The 15,534-nt window shown below is 42.8% G+C and overlaps 1 protein-coding gene across 1 annotated transcript in view; it reads right to left on the bottom strand.

Moving 5' to 3' along the window:
* Positions 1 to 14,287, bottom strand: part of LOC102815242 (ras-related protein Rab-4A-like) — a 52,789-nt gene extending 38,502 nt beyond the window's left edge. The window contains exon 1 of the mRNA XM_006870570.1: positions 14,217 to 14,287. Coding sequence (XP_006870632.1) covers positions 14,217 to 14,247 — 31 coding nt within the window. The 5' untranslated portion in view covers positions 14,248 to 14,287. The remainder of the gene's footprint in view (positions 1 to 14,216) is intronic.
* Between the last annotated feature and the right edge of the window lie 1,247 nt (positions 14,288 to 15,534).

The following is a 15,534-nucleotide window of genomic DNA, read 5'->3' as shown; positions in this document are numbered from 1 at the left end:
GCAATGGAGCAGCTGGAGACTTTAGATCCAGAGAGGGAGAGCGACTGTGTGCTGAAGATCTGGGGGGCATGGGGGAAGGATTGCATGGAGGAGATTGTAACCATGGCAATGAGATGATATACGATAGAATGAATGTAAAACCAATGTTCTCCCATGTAAACTATCACATAATTCACAATAAAACATTTTTTTAAAAAAAGGAGACAACAACAAATGCTGGGGAGGATGCAGAGAGACATGAACTCTGACACTGCTGGTGGGACTGCAAAATGGCGCAAACACTGTGAAAAACAGTATGGCACGTCCTCAAAAAGTTGGAAATCTAAATCTGCATGACCCAGCAAGCCCTCTACTTGAAATACATCTACAAGAAATAAGAGCCAGGACACAAGTAGACACATGCATACCTATGTTTATCACAGCACTATTCACAATAGCAAAAAGATGGAGATAGGCCAAATACCCATCAATGGAAGGATGGAAAACAAACTTTGATACATACACACAATGGAATTCTATGCTACATTGGAGAAGCAATGAATCTGCAAAACATGGATGAACCTGGAGGGCATTTTGCTAAGTGAAATTAGTGAACCACAAAGGACACATATTGTATAAGACCACTACTGTAAAAAAAAAAAAAAAAAAAATTAAGAAAATGTTTTCATGCTACAAGACACATTCTTTGACAGTCAACAGGGATGGGAGGGAAGGGAGAGTAGTAATGACGCATGAGAGCTCAGGTGATTGTTGTTGATAAGTATTCTTTAGTCGGTTCTGACTCATAGTGATCCTGTGTAGGGTTTCTGTGAAGCAGCTGGTGAGTCTGAACTGCTGAATTTGTGGTCAAGTACTTACCCTACAGTGCCACACAAGAACAATATAAAAGGATGCTAGCAGAAGAATGATGAAGATAGGTGAAAACACAGGGGGGTCTACAAGGGTTAAAGGGGAACAACAGTGTTCTGTGAGGAGATAAATGGACAGATACACAGGCTGAACGGGTGTGGGAAGAAGAGTGGGATTATTCCCAAAAATACATAAGCATTTGCAAAAGCGTATCTGTACAAGGGGGTTTATCTCTCCTGCAAACACACCTGTGAATGTGGTGGAGCATACAGGGGGCAAAATGATGAAAATGTCTTAGATATGCTCAAACATTTTAAGGCAGTGAGTTGCTGGGCCTGTCTGGGGCCACCACAGTCAGCTGGCATACCACAGTCCACAAAAACAGGGCTGTACATCCTACTCTGGCATCTAGGATCTTAAAAATCTCATGAGCAGCCACCTTAAGTGCCTCCACGTGCAGACGAAAGAAGAGTGATGAGAACTGAAGATGCTTAGAATCAACTAGTCCAATGGACCGATGGACCCGAGAACATCTGTCACTATGACTAAGACCAGAAAAAGTCTATGGTGCCCAGCTACCACTACTAACTGCTCTGGAAGGGAGTAGATTAGAAGGTCCCAGTTAGGGTGGGACAACATGTGGAACAAGACTCAGATTATTTAACTGGCTTACTGGTCAGAAAGAGACTAAAAGAACCTGAGACTACTGCCCTCAACCACCCTTCAGGTCTGGAAAGGAAGTCACCTTCATGGCCCAGTTTTCACCCAAGCAGTAAAGAAGGATTTACGTGGGACAACAACATTAGTAAGGTATGCTCACCATGGACTAGTCAATCATTTGAGATCAGAAGGGCAAAATCGACCTAAGGACAAAGTTGAGAAGGGAACCACAGGGAGAAAGTGGGATAGCTGGTGTTCGTTCCATGGAGGGGATTGCAATCATTGAGATGAAACAAAGTGTCTGATTTGTTGAATGTAAAACTGATAATCATGTCTGTAAATATTCACCCAGTTCACAGTAAAAAGGTTTTGTTTTTTTTTAATAAAACAGACAATACCATGATTTGGATCAGGCACACCTTAGTCCTCAAACTGCCACCTTTCTTAAATACTTTTAAAAGGCCTTTTACAGCAGATCCACCTAATGTAATACATCTTTGGATTTCTTGAATGCTGCTTCCATGAGTATCAATTAAGGATCCAAGCAAAAGGAAATCTTTGACATCTACAATCTTTTTTTTTTTTTTTTTTTTAATCATAATGCTGCTTATTGGTCCAGTTGTGAGGATTTCTGTTTTCTTTATATTGAGGTCCAAACCATACTGAAGATTGTAAATTTTGATTTTCATCAGTAAGCATTTCAACGCTTCACTTCCAGTCAGCAAGTTTGTGTCATCTGCATATAACAGGTTGTTAATAAGTCTTGTTCCAATCCTACCCACGTTCTTCTTCACAAAGTCCAATTTCTGGATAATTTGCTCAGCATACAGACTGAGTAAGTGTGGTCAAAGGATACAGTACTGGCACACAACTTTCTGATTTTAAACCACACAGTGTCCCCTTGTACTGTTCTAATGATTGCCTCATGGTCTATGTACAGGCTAATCATGTGTGTAAGTATTCTGGAATAATCATTCTTTACAACGTTATCCACAGTTCATTTAGATGCACAGAGTCGAATGCCTTTGCATAGTCAATAAGCACAGATAAACATTTCTGGTATTTTCTGCTTTCAGCCAAGATCTATCTGATGTCAGCAATGACATACCTCATTCCACATCCTCTTCTGAATCCCACTTGAATTTCTGGCAGCTCCCTCTATACATACTGCTGGGCCACTTTTGAATTGTCTTCAGCAAAATTTTATTTGCATATGATATTACTGGTATTGTTCAATGATTTTTACATTCCATGGGGTCACCTTTTTAGAATGGGCACAAATATGGATCTCTTATGATGAGCTGATTGGATGGGTGTCTTCCAAATTTCTTGGCATAGCCAAACAAGCAACCACAACACTGCATTAGTTGGTTAAAACATCTCAATTTATATCCCACCAGTTCCTGGAGCCCTGTTTTTTGCTTTCAATACCATCAGTTCTGGATCACACGGTACCTCTTATAATGACTGAACAGCCACCAATTCTTGTCGGTACAGCAACTCTGTATTCCTTCTATATTCTTTTGATGTTTTCTGCATCATTCACTATGTTGCCCACAGAATGCTTCAATATTAGCTGAATGTTTTCTTCAGTTGTCTCAGGTTGAGAAAAGCAGAGCATGTTCTCCTTGGCTTTCTAACTCCAGATCTTTGCACATGTTACTGTAATACTTTATCTTCTTGAGTTGCCCTTTTACATTTTCTGTTCAACTCTCTTTACTTCTTTTTTCCAGGTACTTTAGCTTCTCTACATTCAACAGCAAGTTTCAGAGTCTCTGATACCTATTTTAATCCTTCTTTTTTCCTGTATTTTAATGACCCTTTGCTTTATATCTCATGTCCTTGCCGTCATTCTACAACTCTCTGGACTTGGTCAGTAATGTCTAATGCATCACATCTATCCTCAAGATGGTCTCTAAATACAGGTAGGATACAGTCAAGATCTTATTTTGCCTCTCGTGGACTGTTTTAACATTCATCAGCTTCAGCCTGAACTTGCAGGTAAACAATTGGTGGTCTGTCCCACAGCTGGACCCTGGTCTTGTTGTGGCTGATGATATTGAGCTTCTCCATCATCTCTTCCAAAAGATGCATATATTTGATTCCTATGTATTCCACCTGGCGATGTCCACGAGTAGGGTTACTGATTTTACTGAAAAAGGTATTTGCAATGACTAAGTCACTGATGTTGTTACATGTCCTCAAGTCTGTTCCCACTCACTGTGACCCTGGTATAAGGTTTCTGAGAATGTAAATCTTTGTGGGAACATAAAGTCTTATCTTTTTCCTGCGGAAAGGCTGGCGGACTCAAACCACCAAGCCTGTGGTTTATAATCTAGTGTTTATCCTACAGAGTCATCTGTGCTTTCCAAATAAGTCACTGTTGTTGTTGTTAAGTGCCGTCAAGTCAGTTTCGACTAATAATTACCCTGTATAGGGTTTCCAATGCAAGTGAAATTTTGCTAAAGGTAATACAAAACCTGCTGCAACCATACATTGACAGAGAACTTCCAGAGGTTAAAGTTGGATTCAGACAATGATGTGGAATGAGGGACATCATTGCTGACATCAGATGGATCTTGGCTGAAAGCAGAGAATACCAGAAAGATGTTTACCTATGCTTTATTGACTATGCAGTCTTTTGATTGTGTGGATCATGAAAAGCTATGGACAACACTGCAGGGGAATGAGTATTCCAGAACACTTAATTGTACTCATGTACATAGACCAAGAGGCAGTTGTTTGAAGAGAACAAGGTTTCGGATGTAGTTTAAAATAAGGAAAGGTGTGTGACAGGGTTGTATTCTTTCACCATACTTATTCAATCTGTACATTGACCAAATACTCTGAGAACCTCAATATGAAGAAAAAAATGGCATCAGGATTGGAGAAAGACTTATTAACAATCTATGATATGCAGATGATACAACCTTACTTGCTGAAAGTGAAGAGGACTTAAACTACTTACTGATGACGATCAAAGACCACAGTCATCGGTATGGGTTGCACCTCAATGGACAGAAAACAAAAATCCTCACCAATGGACTAATAAAACAACATCCATAGAAATGGAGAAAGGATTGAAGTTGTAAAAGACATCGTTTTGCTCAGATCAACCATCAACACTCAAGGAAGCAGCAGTCAAGAAATAAAATGACGTATTGCATTAGGCAAACCTGCTACACAAGACCTCTTTAAAATGCTGAGGAAGAGTAAAGATGTCAGTTTGAGGACTAAGAAGCATCTGACCCAAGTCATAGTATTTTCAATAACGTCATATGCATGCATGTGAACACTGGACAGTGAATAAGGAAGACGGAAGAAGAACTGATGCATTTGAGTTATGGTGTTGAAGAAGAATATTAAAAGTACCATGGGCTGCCAAGGAGCAACGAGATTTGTGTTAGAAGAAGTACAGCCAGATTGCTCCTTGGAGGCCAGGATGGCCACACTTCATCTTTCATAATGTAGACATGTTGTCAGGAGGGACCAGTCTCTGGAGAAGGATAGCATGTTTAGTAAAGCGGAGGGTCAGAGAAAAAGAGGAAGCCCCCCTCGCCCCCAATGAGATGGACTGGCACAATGGCAGCAGCAATGGGCTCAAACATAACAACGATTGTAAGGTTGGCCCAGGATCAGGCAGTGCCTCATTCTGCTGTGATTAGTTTCACTATGAGTCCGTACTGACTTGATGGCACCTAACAATAACAGTTTCCAAGGAGCGGCTGGTGAGTTTGAACTGTCAACCTTGTGTTTCAAACCAACCCTGCAGGCCAGTGTTTATCCTATAGTGCTACACCAATCTTACAAATTTCTATCACATGATTTCTAGCATCAATTCTATCACCAAAGCCTTATTTTCCAATTGTGGATCTATCATCTTTGTTGCCAACTGTTGCATTCCAATCGCCAGTAATTTTCACCGCATCTTGAGTTCATGTCTGATCAATTTCAGACTGAAGAAGTTGGTTGTTGTTGTTGTTGTTGTGTGCCATCAAGTCAGTCCCGATCCATAGTGACCCTGTATAGGGTTGCCAAGGAGTGACTGGCAAGCTTGACCCACCAAGCTTGTAGATCAAACTGACTTGGTGGTGGTGGTTATGTACCGTGGAGTCAGTTCTGACTCTTGGCGACCCTGTACGGCTTTCTGAGGCTGTAAATCTTTACGGGAACAGAAAGCCTCATCTTTCTCCTGCGGAACAGCTTATAAGTCTTTAATGTCATCATCACTGCCTTTAGTGGTTGGTGTGTAGATTTGAACAAAGTAGTATTAACAGGTCTTCTTTGTAGCCATATGGATATTTTCCTAACACAGACTGCTTGACACTTCAAGAAAGATCCTGAAATGCTCTTTTTGATGATGAATACAACACCATTCTTCTCCAGTCTGTATTTCTGAGCATAGTAAACTATGTGATTGTCCGATTCAAAACCCCCAATCCCAGTCCACAACAGCTCACTAATTCCTAAGATGTGGCCCTTTAGGCATTCCATTTCATTTTTGATGACTTCGTAGATTCACACTTCGCACATTTCACATTCCCATTATTACTTGATGTTTGCAGCTGTTTCTTTCCATTTTTTGTTGTGCCACATCAGCAACTGAAGGTTCCACAAGCTTTGCTCCATTCCCTTCATTAAGGTCAACCCTACATTCAGGAGGCAGCTCCTCCCCAGTCATACTTTGAGCGCCTTCCAACCTGAGAGGTTCATCTTCTGGCACTTTTCAGTGGTGGATCAGTCACAAGTGGCCCACCTCTCCTTTCTCTTGGCATGTAGTGCCCAACAATAAGCCCAGTTTCCTTGCTGGATAATGAGGAACCCAGAAGTCATCAGACAACTGCAGCAACAAAAAACTAATAGAACATGGCACATAAAATGACATGTAATATTTCCAAGGAAAAATTGGTGTAATAGTCAAGGAGGAACAAAGCACTAGCAGCTGTGATGAAATGTTGGCTTAGGAGAGGTAGAAAGCTTGGATATCAGAAAAACTTGGGCACATGATGGGCAGGAACATAAGCAGCAAAGCGGTGGGAAGGCAGATGAAAGGGCCCCTTGGGGCTCTGCAGTTCGTTGTCTGGGGAACTGGTGGTTTGCTTGACACAGAATTAAACATCAGCAGTACAGACTATCCAGGGACTGATCCTTCAGGTCTAAAATGGGATCTATGGTTTACTGAAGGAGTCATTTGTTTTGAACGGTCTGTGCTGGGAGGTGAGGCTGTGAAATCAAGGACTCAGCAAGTGAGCCTAGCCAACCACCCAGCATGAAATTTCGTAGTAGCGTTCTACTTAACAGAAGAAGAAAAAACTCCTCTCTCAAAGGTAGCAAAGGAAGAAAAGGAAACTGGTGCAGGTGAAAGAACGGAAGACATCTAAAAGCGAGGCCATCAACAGACTTGCCTAGTTATATATGGTAAGGGTGATTTTACAGCTTTGACCCTGGCAAACAGAATTCTGTTATGGATGTTAACAAAAGTAATGTTATCATTCATATAAATTCACACTATGCTTAGATGAAATAGTATAGTTTCTCAAGGAACTTTAAAAGTTTAGGGAACGCCATCTAATTACGTCATCACAATTTGCTGGTAAAGCGACAGCCTAACTCACTATAGTCTGGACAAACATGGATTATATTATGGCCCTGCACAACTCATCCCAACTAAACACCACCTTCTCCTCTTGCACGAAGCTAGTTGCTTCCAGAGCCTGAGGGTGCAGATGCTGCTTGAGGGCGCATGTGCAGTGCCGTGCAACACGCTGCTAACTCACAGGCACAGTTACTAAGTCAGTGAGTGAAGAACTGTAGAGAAAGCCCGGTGTTCCTGCCATATAAAATTCACTAATCTCTCCTCAATTTAACCTTCCCTTGCTTCTTCTATAGTAAATGGTATGCCTATAACCTGAACTATGCTAAAAGGTCAACCAACTGGACTTAGGATATGAAGAAGAGTTAAAAACAGGTTTTAATTTTCTCTTTCAGGCAAATGGTTGCATGGAAAATCAAACCAAACTAAACCAGGGGATTGGGGAGTAAGAAGGGTGACGAGCTGGTCTTAGGATACGCTAAGGTAGTACACCCTAGATCCCCCAGGTGGAGAAGGAGGGAGTTAAGAACACAATCATTAACTCAAATCCATGAAAGGACTGGAATGAAAGATTTAGGAGTCATTGGCGTATCACCAGTAAAGTTTAACAAGACAAGAATCAGGAGGCTTCATAATTCAAACAACTGTGGAAACCATCATAAACTGAGTTTTCTAAAAGTGCTTAAGTGGTACAATAGTTTCCACTCGATGACTAACCTAAAATTCGGCAGTTTGAACCCACCCAACAGCACCACAAAAGAAAGTCTGGCAACCTGCTTCCATTAACAACTATAGCCAAGAAAACCCCCATGGCACCATTCTACATGGGGTCCTCAGGACCTGGAACCGAAAATGTGCCCAAAGTTCTATGGCCTGACAGCATTACAAAGTACAGTGTCTTAGTATTCAAATATGGCTCTTAGATGAACCAATGGAGCCTTAATATTCAAATATGGTGGTTGGATGGACCAATGGTGCATGTATCACATTGGGAGGTGGTCAGATGTAGAGTCTCCATCTATCCCAGACTTAGTGAGTAAGAATCTGCAAGCTGAGCACTTATGTGGTGTGTCCCAAATTTTGGGTCTTAGAAAATTTCAGTGAGTAAGACAAATAAAGACTAATATAAATATTTATAATGATGAATTTCTCCATTTAAAAAAACTTTTCCTTCACTTTGATATCACACACTTCCTTTTCTTGACATTGAAATGTTCTGCCTCTTATGAAATTAAGGAAATGCTGTGTTTTTTTAAAACATCTTTTCTTCTCAATTGGAGTCCTGGTGTGGCACTGTGGGTTAATGCATCAGACTGCAATGTCGTTTGAACTGTAAGCTTGGTGATTCAGGTTCTCCAGCCGCTCCTCAGAAACCCTATACAGAGTCGCCATGCATTAAAACCGACTCGATGGCACTTAACAACAGCTCTTCTCATTTACCAAATTTTGTTTGAAATCCACGAATCTGGGGACCACCCACCACATAACAAAAGACGTATGGCTTTGACATCAGCTAGATATAAGTTTCAACTATGGTTTGCACTGCCACCTATACCTATGTAAGCCTGGGCAAGTTACTGAATTGAAAGCCATAAGGCAACATCTACTTCACAGAGTTGTTGGCATGATTAAATAACAAAAAAAATGTTTCCATGATGTTGAGTAATATACAAGGGGGCTTCAAAAAGTTAAGTTCAGAAAGAAGGAATGAAAAGATAATAGATTTTTCCCCACAAACCCTTTGAATCCCCTTCCTACAAAAAGTACAGACTAAATGTTCATTTGACCCCATGCCATACATTTTTGGTAGTTATTCAATATATTGTTGTTACTAGATACCACCAAGCCGGTTCCAACATACAGAACATACCACAGATCGAAAGACTGTTGCTGTGTTTGAGCCCAGAGGTGCAGCCACTGTACCAATCCATGTCATCGACGGTTGTCCCCTTTATCACTAACCAAGCACGAAGTCCTCCGGAACAGTCCTTCCTGATAGTACGTCCAAAGTACACGAGATGAAGTCTTACCAGCCTTGCTTCTAAGGAGGATTTTGGATGTACTTCTTCCACCTCAGATTTATTCATTCTTCTGGTAGGTAAGCACTTGACTGCTAACCATAAGGTTCAAACCTACCAGGTATTCCTTAGGAAAAAGATGAGGCTTTCTGCTCCTGTAACGATTTATAGCCTCGGAAACCCTACACAGGGTCACTATGAGTTGGTAACGACTCGATGGCAATGAGTTTGTTTGTTTTTAGGTCTTAGTTAGAAATGGTGCAAATCTAATATTTGGGAAAACTCTGTTTCAGGTTAGGAATGTTCAGACTGAGCGTTTCAGCTTTTCTACCTGCTGAAGAGTTCAGCTTTGTATTACAATATTATAGAAACTGAATTACGGTATTTCCAAGGTTAGTGGCATCAGAGCAACTGCTACCCGAACATGTAGTTGTTGTTGTTGTTAAGTACTGTCAAGTCGGTTCCGACTCATAGCACCCCTGTCTAGAGTTTCTGAGGAGCGGCTGGTGAGTTTGAACCACCAACCTGGCGGTCGAGAGCATATCTTACAGCACCACACCGGGAATCCAGACAACAGAGGGTGAAATATTGCTGCAATAATTCAAAGAGCAGGTTTGTTGTTGTTAAGTGTCCGCAAGTCAGTTCTGACCCATAGCAATCCTGAATAAGGTTTCCGAGGAGCAGCTGGTGAGTTTGAACTGCCAACCTTGTGGTTCAAACTGACCTTGCAGGCCTGTGCATTAACCCACAGTGCCATACCAGGGTTCCCAGACCATAGACACAGAAATATTGCTGCAATATGTAAAAAATCAGGTAGACCAATGAGTTAACAGTACACTGTAAGCACTGGATCTTTTTTCTTACATAATATCTCCGTCAAACTACAGATTCTCTCTTTATAGAAACTAAAATAGGATCACAAAGAATACAAAGGTAAGTAAGATCAAGCAAACATTCCTTTAGAGGCAAGTATCTGAGAAGGAGGTTATCTGATGGTTTAGCTCTGGGGAAGGATGCTATGCAAATATGACCAATGATAAGTGAAGGTAACAGATTACTATTTGGTTTTGGTGAAGGTTTGTATTTCAGGTTAGTAACTGCAAGTACCACACTCCCTCTTCCCAAAGTAATTTTCTAATGAGGAAGAGATTAAATTCAAAGTTAGCAAAAAGTGAAAACATATTTGGAGGATACCATAAAATGAGAATACTAGTTGTTATGCTTGAATTTTGTTCCCCCAATATATGTACAAAGGAGCTCTAGTAGCATAGTGGTTACGAACCTTAAGGTCAGCAGTTTGAAACTATCAGTGGTTCCATGGGAGAAAGATGAGGCATTCTGCTCCCGTAAAGATTTACAGCCTTGGAAACCCTGTGCAGGGTCGCAATGAGTCAGAACCAACTCCACGGTACTTAACAACAATAACAATATATATACAACGGGACTTCAAAAAGTTTGTGGGACAATTCCAGTATCTTTTTAATTTCATTTTCTCACAAACTTTTTGAAGCCCCTGGAACCCCTAAATGCGACTCTAATCCCATTTAAGAACAGGTAGTTGTAGTTATGTTAATGAGGAAGAATTTCTATAGGATGTGTTGTGAGCCCATCTCTTTTTAGACATAAAAACAATTATAAACAATAAATTGAAAGAAAGAAGCAGAGATGGCAGAAGAAAGCCGTCAATCTACATGAAGACTAGCCAAGAGCAGAAACTCAGACAGGGCCCTTCCATCAGAATAGACAGACAAAGCCTTCCCCTAAAATAAGACTTCAGCGTATTGTACTGCTGTAGGATAAGAACTGGACTGATAACTACAAGATCAGCGGTTCAAACCCAGTCATTGCTCCATGGGAACCCTAAACAGGGTCACTATGAGTCTTGATGGCACTTAACAACAAACTGTGAGACACTAAGTTTCTGTTTGTTAACATCACCCACTTCCGGTATTTCAGTAATAGCCAGCACTACAGCCCTGGCTTGGCGCTGTGGGGTTTTGCGCTGGGCCGCAAAGTTGGTTTGAATCACAAAGTTAGCATTTCAGGCTCATCAGCTGCTCCTCAGAAACCCTATACAGGGTCACTATGGGTCGGAACCAACTCGATGGCATTCAACAACAATGCTCAAAGCCTTATGATCAGTTCAATTAATCTATGATGCTTACTCAAAAGTTTAAAGAACTGGGTTAAAGTTGAGAAGTAGAGATGCCAAAGCTATACTATAGATTAACAATTTTATCATTTCATATTAAGAAATATGAAACTTATAAACTTCTGCTTCCTGGCTTCTTCTAGTCTGTCCTTTCTAATTAATTCATGACCCCTCTTACCCTCATCTTTTCATAGCTGAACTGTTCATCTCTCCCCACTGGACCGTACCTAGGTTAAAGAAAACAATGGGTCGGGGAGGGGTATTTGAAAATAGAAGAAAGTGACACTGTAACCAGCATTTGCTAGAAAAACCACATTTTCCTCATGAAGTCCACGACAGTAGTTAGAACCATGATAGAAGCAAGCAAACCAATAACGGATATGGCTCCCAATAGTACAAACAGCTCCAACGATACTTTGAAAGCCCATAACTTCATGAAGGGTTTCCTATGCCTTCTAACAACAGGGCAGCATGCTCCAAGTGTCACAAAGAAGGTTTTCTTTTTAAACGCTGTTATTGTGAATTGAGTGATAATTCACATGGGAGAACATTGTTTTTGCACTCAGCCAATCATATTTTGTTTCAATGCAATAATTACAATCCTCTACATGCACCATCGGTTAACAGCATTTCCGTCTATTCCTTTTTTTGGGGATATACACAAAAATACTCAGGAATATATAATCATTTAAAGAACCAAAGGGCACATTTTACAAGCCAGCCTCCTGGCCACCAGCACACAGCCTTTCTCTTTCCACGAGTCTTAAGAGTCCTCAGCTGATCTGTCTCTCCAGGTCTCATCTCTGCCTCCATTTCTGGTGTCACTGCTTCTCTGGTTAGGGTCCCACATTCTGTTCATGCTCTTCTCCCTTGATGGTCCTAGGGTCCTCTGTTCCTGGAACATAAGATTAACTACTTCCCGCTTTTTGTTACACAACTTTTACCTTTACAGTTGTGACAACCAGTCATGGTAACAATTACTTACTATTGAATCTTAAGAATCCTATCCCCATATCCTTCACCAGACCCATGGAGACAAGATGAAAACTCTTCAGTGGAGATTCAGTGGGGAGATTTTCACCCCATACACCCTGAAACTAAACTCCCTCTTGAAAACTGTACATCAGCCACTTTGTGCCTTTATAGTCCCCCATTTTAAGTAGCCAGCCAGTGTCTAAACTGCGGATCCCTATCAACCCTGTGTACTGAGGGGATAAGAATGATACTTATTGTGAGGACCCCTTCCCTCTCGATTGGTATTTTGAGCTACTACATCCATAAGTATAGGTCAAGTTCATTAAATTGTAGCATTTCAGGGAAGTGGCTCATGAGTTTGAGCCTTGCAATCAGCAGTCCAGTGCTTATCCTACAGTGCCAACCATGACCCCATCACAAAGAATGGTGGTGATGGTGGTTGCGTACTATTGAATCGACTCGTAGTGATCCTGTATAGGGTTTCTGAGGCTATAAATCTTATGGGAACAGAAAGTCTCATCTTTCTCCCATGGAGCAGTTGGTAGATTTGAACTACTGATCTTGTGGTTAATAGCTTAATGAGGAACCCACTAGGCTACCAGGGTTCCTTGTCACAAAGGAGTGGTCAAAGCCCACATCCACTCTGGTCTCACCACTCTTAGATGAAAAAGTTCCACCTCACTGAGGTCCCTGTATCTTTGCACTTCTTCCTCACCTGTATCCTCCAGGTTGTGGGTGCTCAATCCACACTCTCCTTATTGGAATCTCATGCCCCTCGGGTCCTGGGCCCCAGTTTATCCATGGTAATGTCTTGCTAACCCTCCCATACCCCCACTTTGGGCCAGGTTTCTTCCTTACACGCTTCGGAGCATTGTCTGGATTTTTATAGCTCATTCATGAGTGTCATAATTAACAGTCTTCCCCAGTAGGACAGTAAGTGCCATGAAATCAGAGACCCGGAGACCGCCTCTGCAGCTCCCTGTTGCAATGCACAGTGCCTAGCACCAAAGCAGCTAACTTCATTCACCACAGAGATTTCACACGGATTTGTGGAATGAGACGCAGGTTAGTGCAGAAGCCAAACGCTAAGGAAAATGAGTCAAGATTGACTTGGCTGAACTTGTGAACTTGATCAGCTCTCCGAGCATGCTAAACTTTCAATCAAAGTTAATCTGTATATGTAAACATCTAAAAGAGTAATTGTTGTTGTTAAGTGCCATCAAGTCTTAGCGACAGTGTGTAGGGTTTCTGAGGAGCAGCTGGTGAATTTGAACTGTTGACCCTGAGGTTCGCAGTCCAATGCTGATCCAACAGCACCACAACCGGAGTCCAAGAGTGATTAATTAATAAAACACCCAGTCAATCCTGAAACCAAGTCGAAGTACACTACATTGCTTATTCTTACCACTCAGGACTGTTAAGAAGCAGCAAAGCCTATGAACTGGGAAGTCTTTCATTTACTCAAATAACTAGTCGCAGAGAACCTCAGCTAACCTGATACCGTAGGGAAAACAAAGACTGGGCAGGGTTTTGCTTGGAAGGTGCTTATGGTCTTTAAAAAGGAGGCAAAATACGATATTACATAGCCACATGCAAGTCCAAACCCCTTAGGAGTGAGAAAAACTGAGCTGCGAGGCCTCCAGCGGAAGGGATGGGACTACGGGCAGCTCTTGAGTGCAATCCCAGCAGAAGGCGAGAAAGGCACTGGAGCACAGCAGAGGTCGGCTTGCACGATTGCAAGAGCTCTGAAATGCAGGCGGCGCCCTAGTCCTGCAGGTCCTGCAACAGGAGACAATCTCCCAGATGTAAGCAGTCGGTTTCCCCAGCCCTGAGCCAAGGAAGTTAGAAAAGGAGGAGGAAATCCTCCAGCGTAGAGCGCCTGGGTGCTGCGCACTTCGCCCGGCCCTTCCGCCCTGCCCGGTAAGCGCTTGCCCAAGACCCCGGTCCCGCGCCCGGCCCGGCCTCCTACCATACGTCTCGGACATGGCCGTCTGCGACATCTTGGAGCGGCGCCGCCTCTTCTCGGGTCACCGGCCGGACGGCGGGGAGGGCCTGGGTCGTTCCTGCGTCTCCCGGGCGGGAATGGAGGGAGGGGCCGGGCGGGTTCCACGGCAACCGCCCGCCACCCCGCGCCTGCGGCTTGGCCAGACTGCCCGGGTTTGCGCAAGCGCACTCCACCGCCTCCAGACTGGGACTCGGCCGCGCTCCCAGAGCCGCACATGCGCAAGCCGGTGTCGCTTACTGTGGCGCCTGCGGCGGAGGGCGATTTCTGCTGGAGCTGGAAAGAAAGAGACCCTTGCACAAGTTGGCCAGTAAAAGGCTTCCTTGAGGCTGTTGTTATTACAAACCCTGCGACTTGGTTAATGTGCAGGCAGGAGGGAGCAGGCTCTGGTGTGCAACCTGCGGGTACCTGCGAGTCTGCCCTCCGAGTGTAAAAGGAGCTCACCCGCCAGCTGACTCTTGTCGTGCAGAGCAGGACTACTTGGGTTTCAGGGAAACCCTAAAGATTAAGGTGAACAAGTGCGGAAGACAAGGACTCTCAGCCCGGAATGCGCTCTTAAGGTTAGAAAGAATCGTTGGCTGGGCATTTTAGATTCAAAAGCAAAAACCAACTCTAGAATCCCATTCTGTTGGGAATATAAAATAAACATTTGCTGGAAAGGGGATTTTGTCTGGGAGTTTGAGATGTATCATCCAGTTGACCAGGTTACACCCATGCCTGTAGTGCCCAACCTTGTCACAAGTGTCTCACTGCCAATGAGTGGGTTCTGACTCAGAGCTATTCTAAGGGTTTCCTTTCCTAGGACTTACAAGGCTATAAATCTTAATGGGAACAGAAAGCATCATCTTTCGCCTACACAGTGCCTCCTGGGTTTGAACTGCTGACCTAATGGTTAGCAGTCCAGTACTTACTCTACAGCGCTATCTGGATTTCAAAGATTGTTGTTGTGTGCCCTGAAGTTGTGAGTCACAGCGACCCGTATATAGGGTTTCCAAAATAGTCTGGTGGATTTGAGTTACCGATTTTGTGGTTACTAGTCCAGTGCTTATCCTGGGCTCAAAAGCCCAATCCACTGTCATGGAGTTGATTCCGTCTCAAAATGACCATGTATAGGATTTCTGGAGACTATATCTTTATCAAAGACTGCCTCTTTTTTGTATTTCTGAGTGGCGGATTGGTTTCAATTTGCCAAACTTGTGGTTTGCAGTTCATTTTTTAATACTACACTGCTGGCCAACTGCTGCATTGGACAATCAGCTATGCTCCTCTACCCAACCCGAGTAGG

The sequence above is a fragment of the Chrysochloris asiatica genome, unplaced genomic scaffold (genome assembly GCF_000296735.1).
Source record: "Chrysochloris asiatica unplaced genomic scaffold, ChrAsi1.0 scaffold00144, whole genome shotgun sequence".
NCBI lineage: Eukaryota > Metazoa > Chordata > Mammalia > Afrosoricida > Chrysochloridae > Chrysochloris > Chrysochloris asiatica.
The sequence above is the reverse complement of the archived record's forward strand: the minus strand, read 5'-3'. Positions and strand labels throughout refer to the sequence as shown.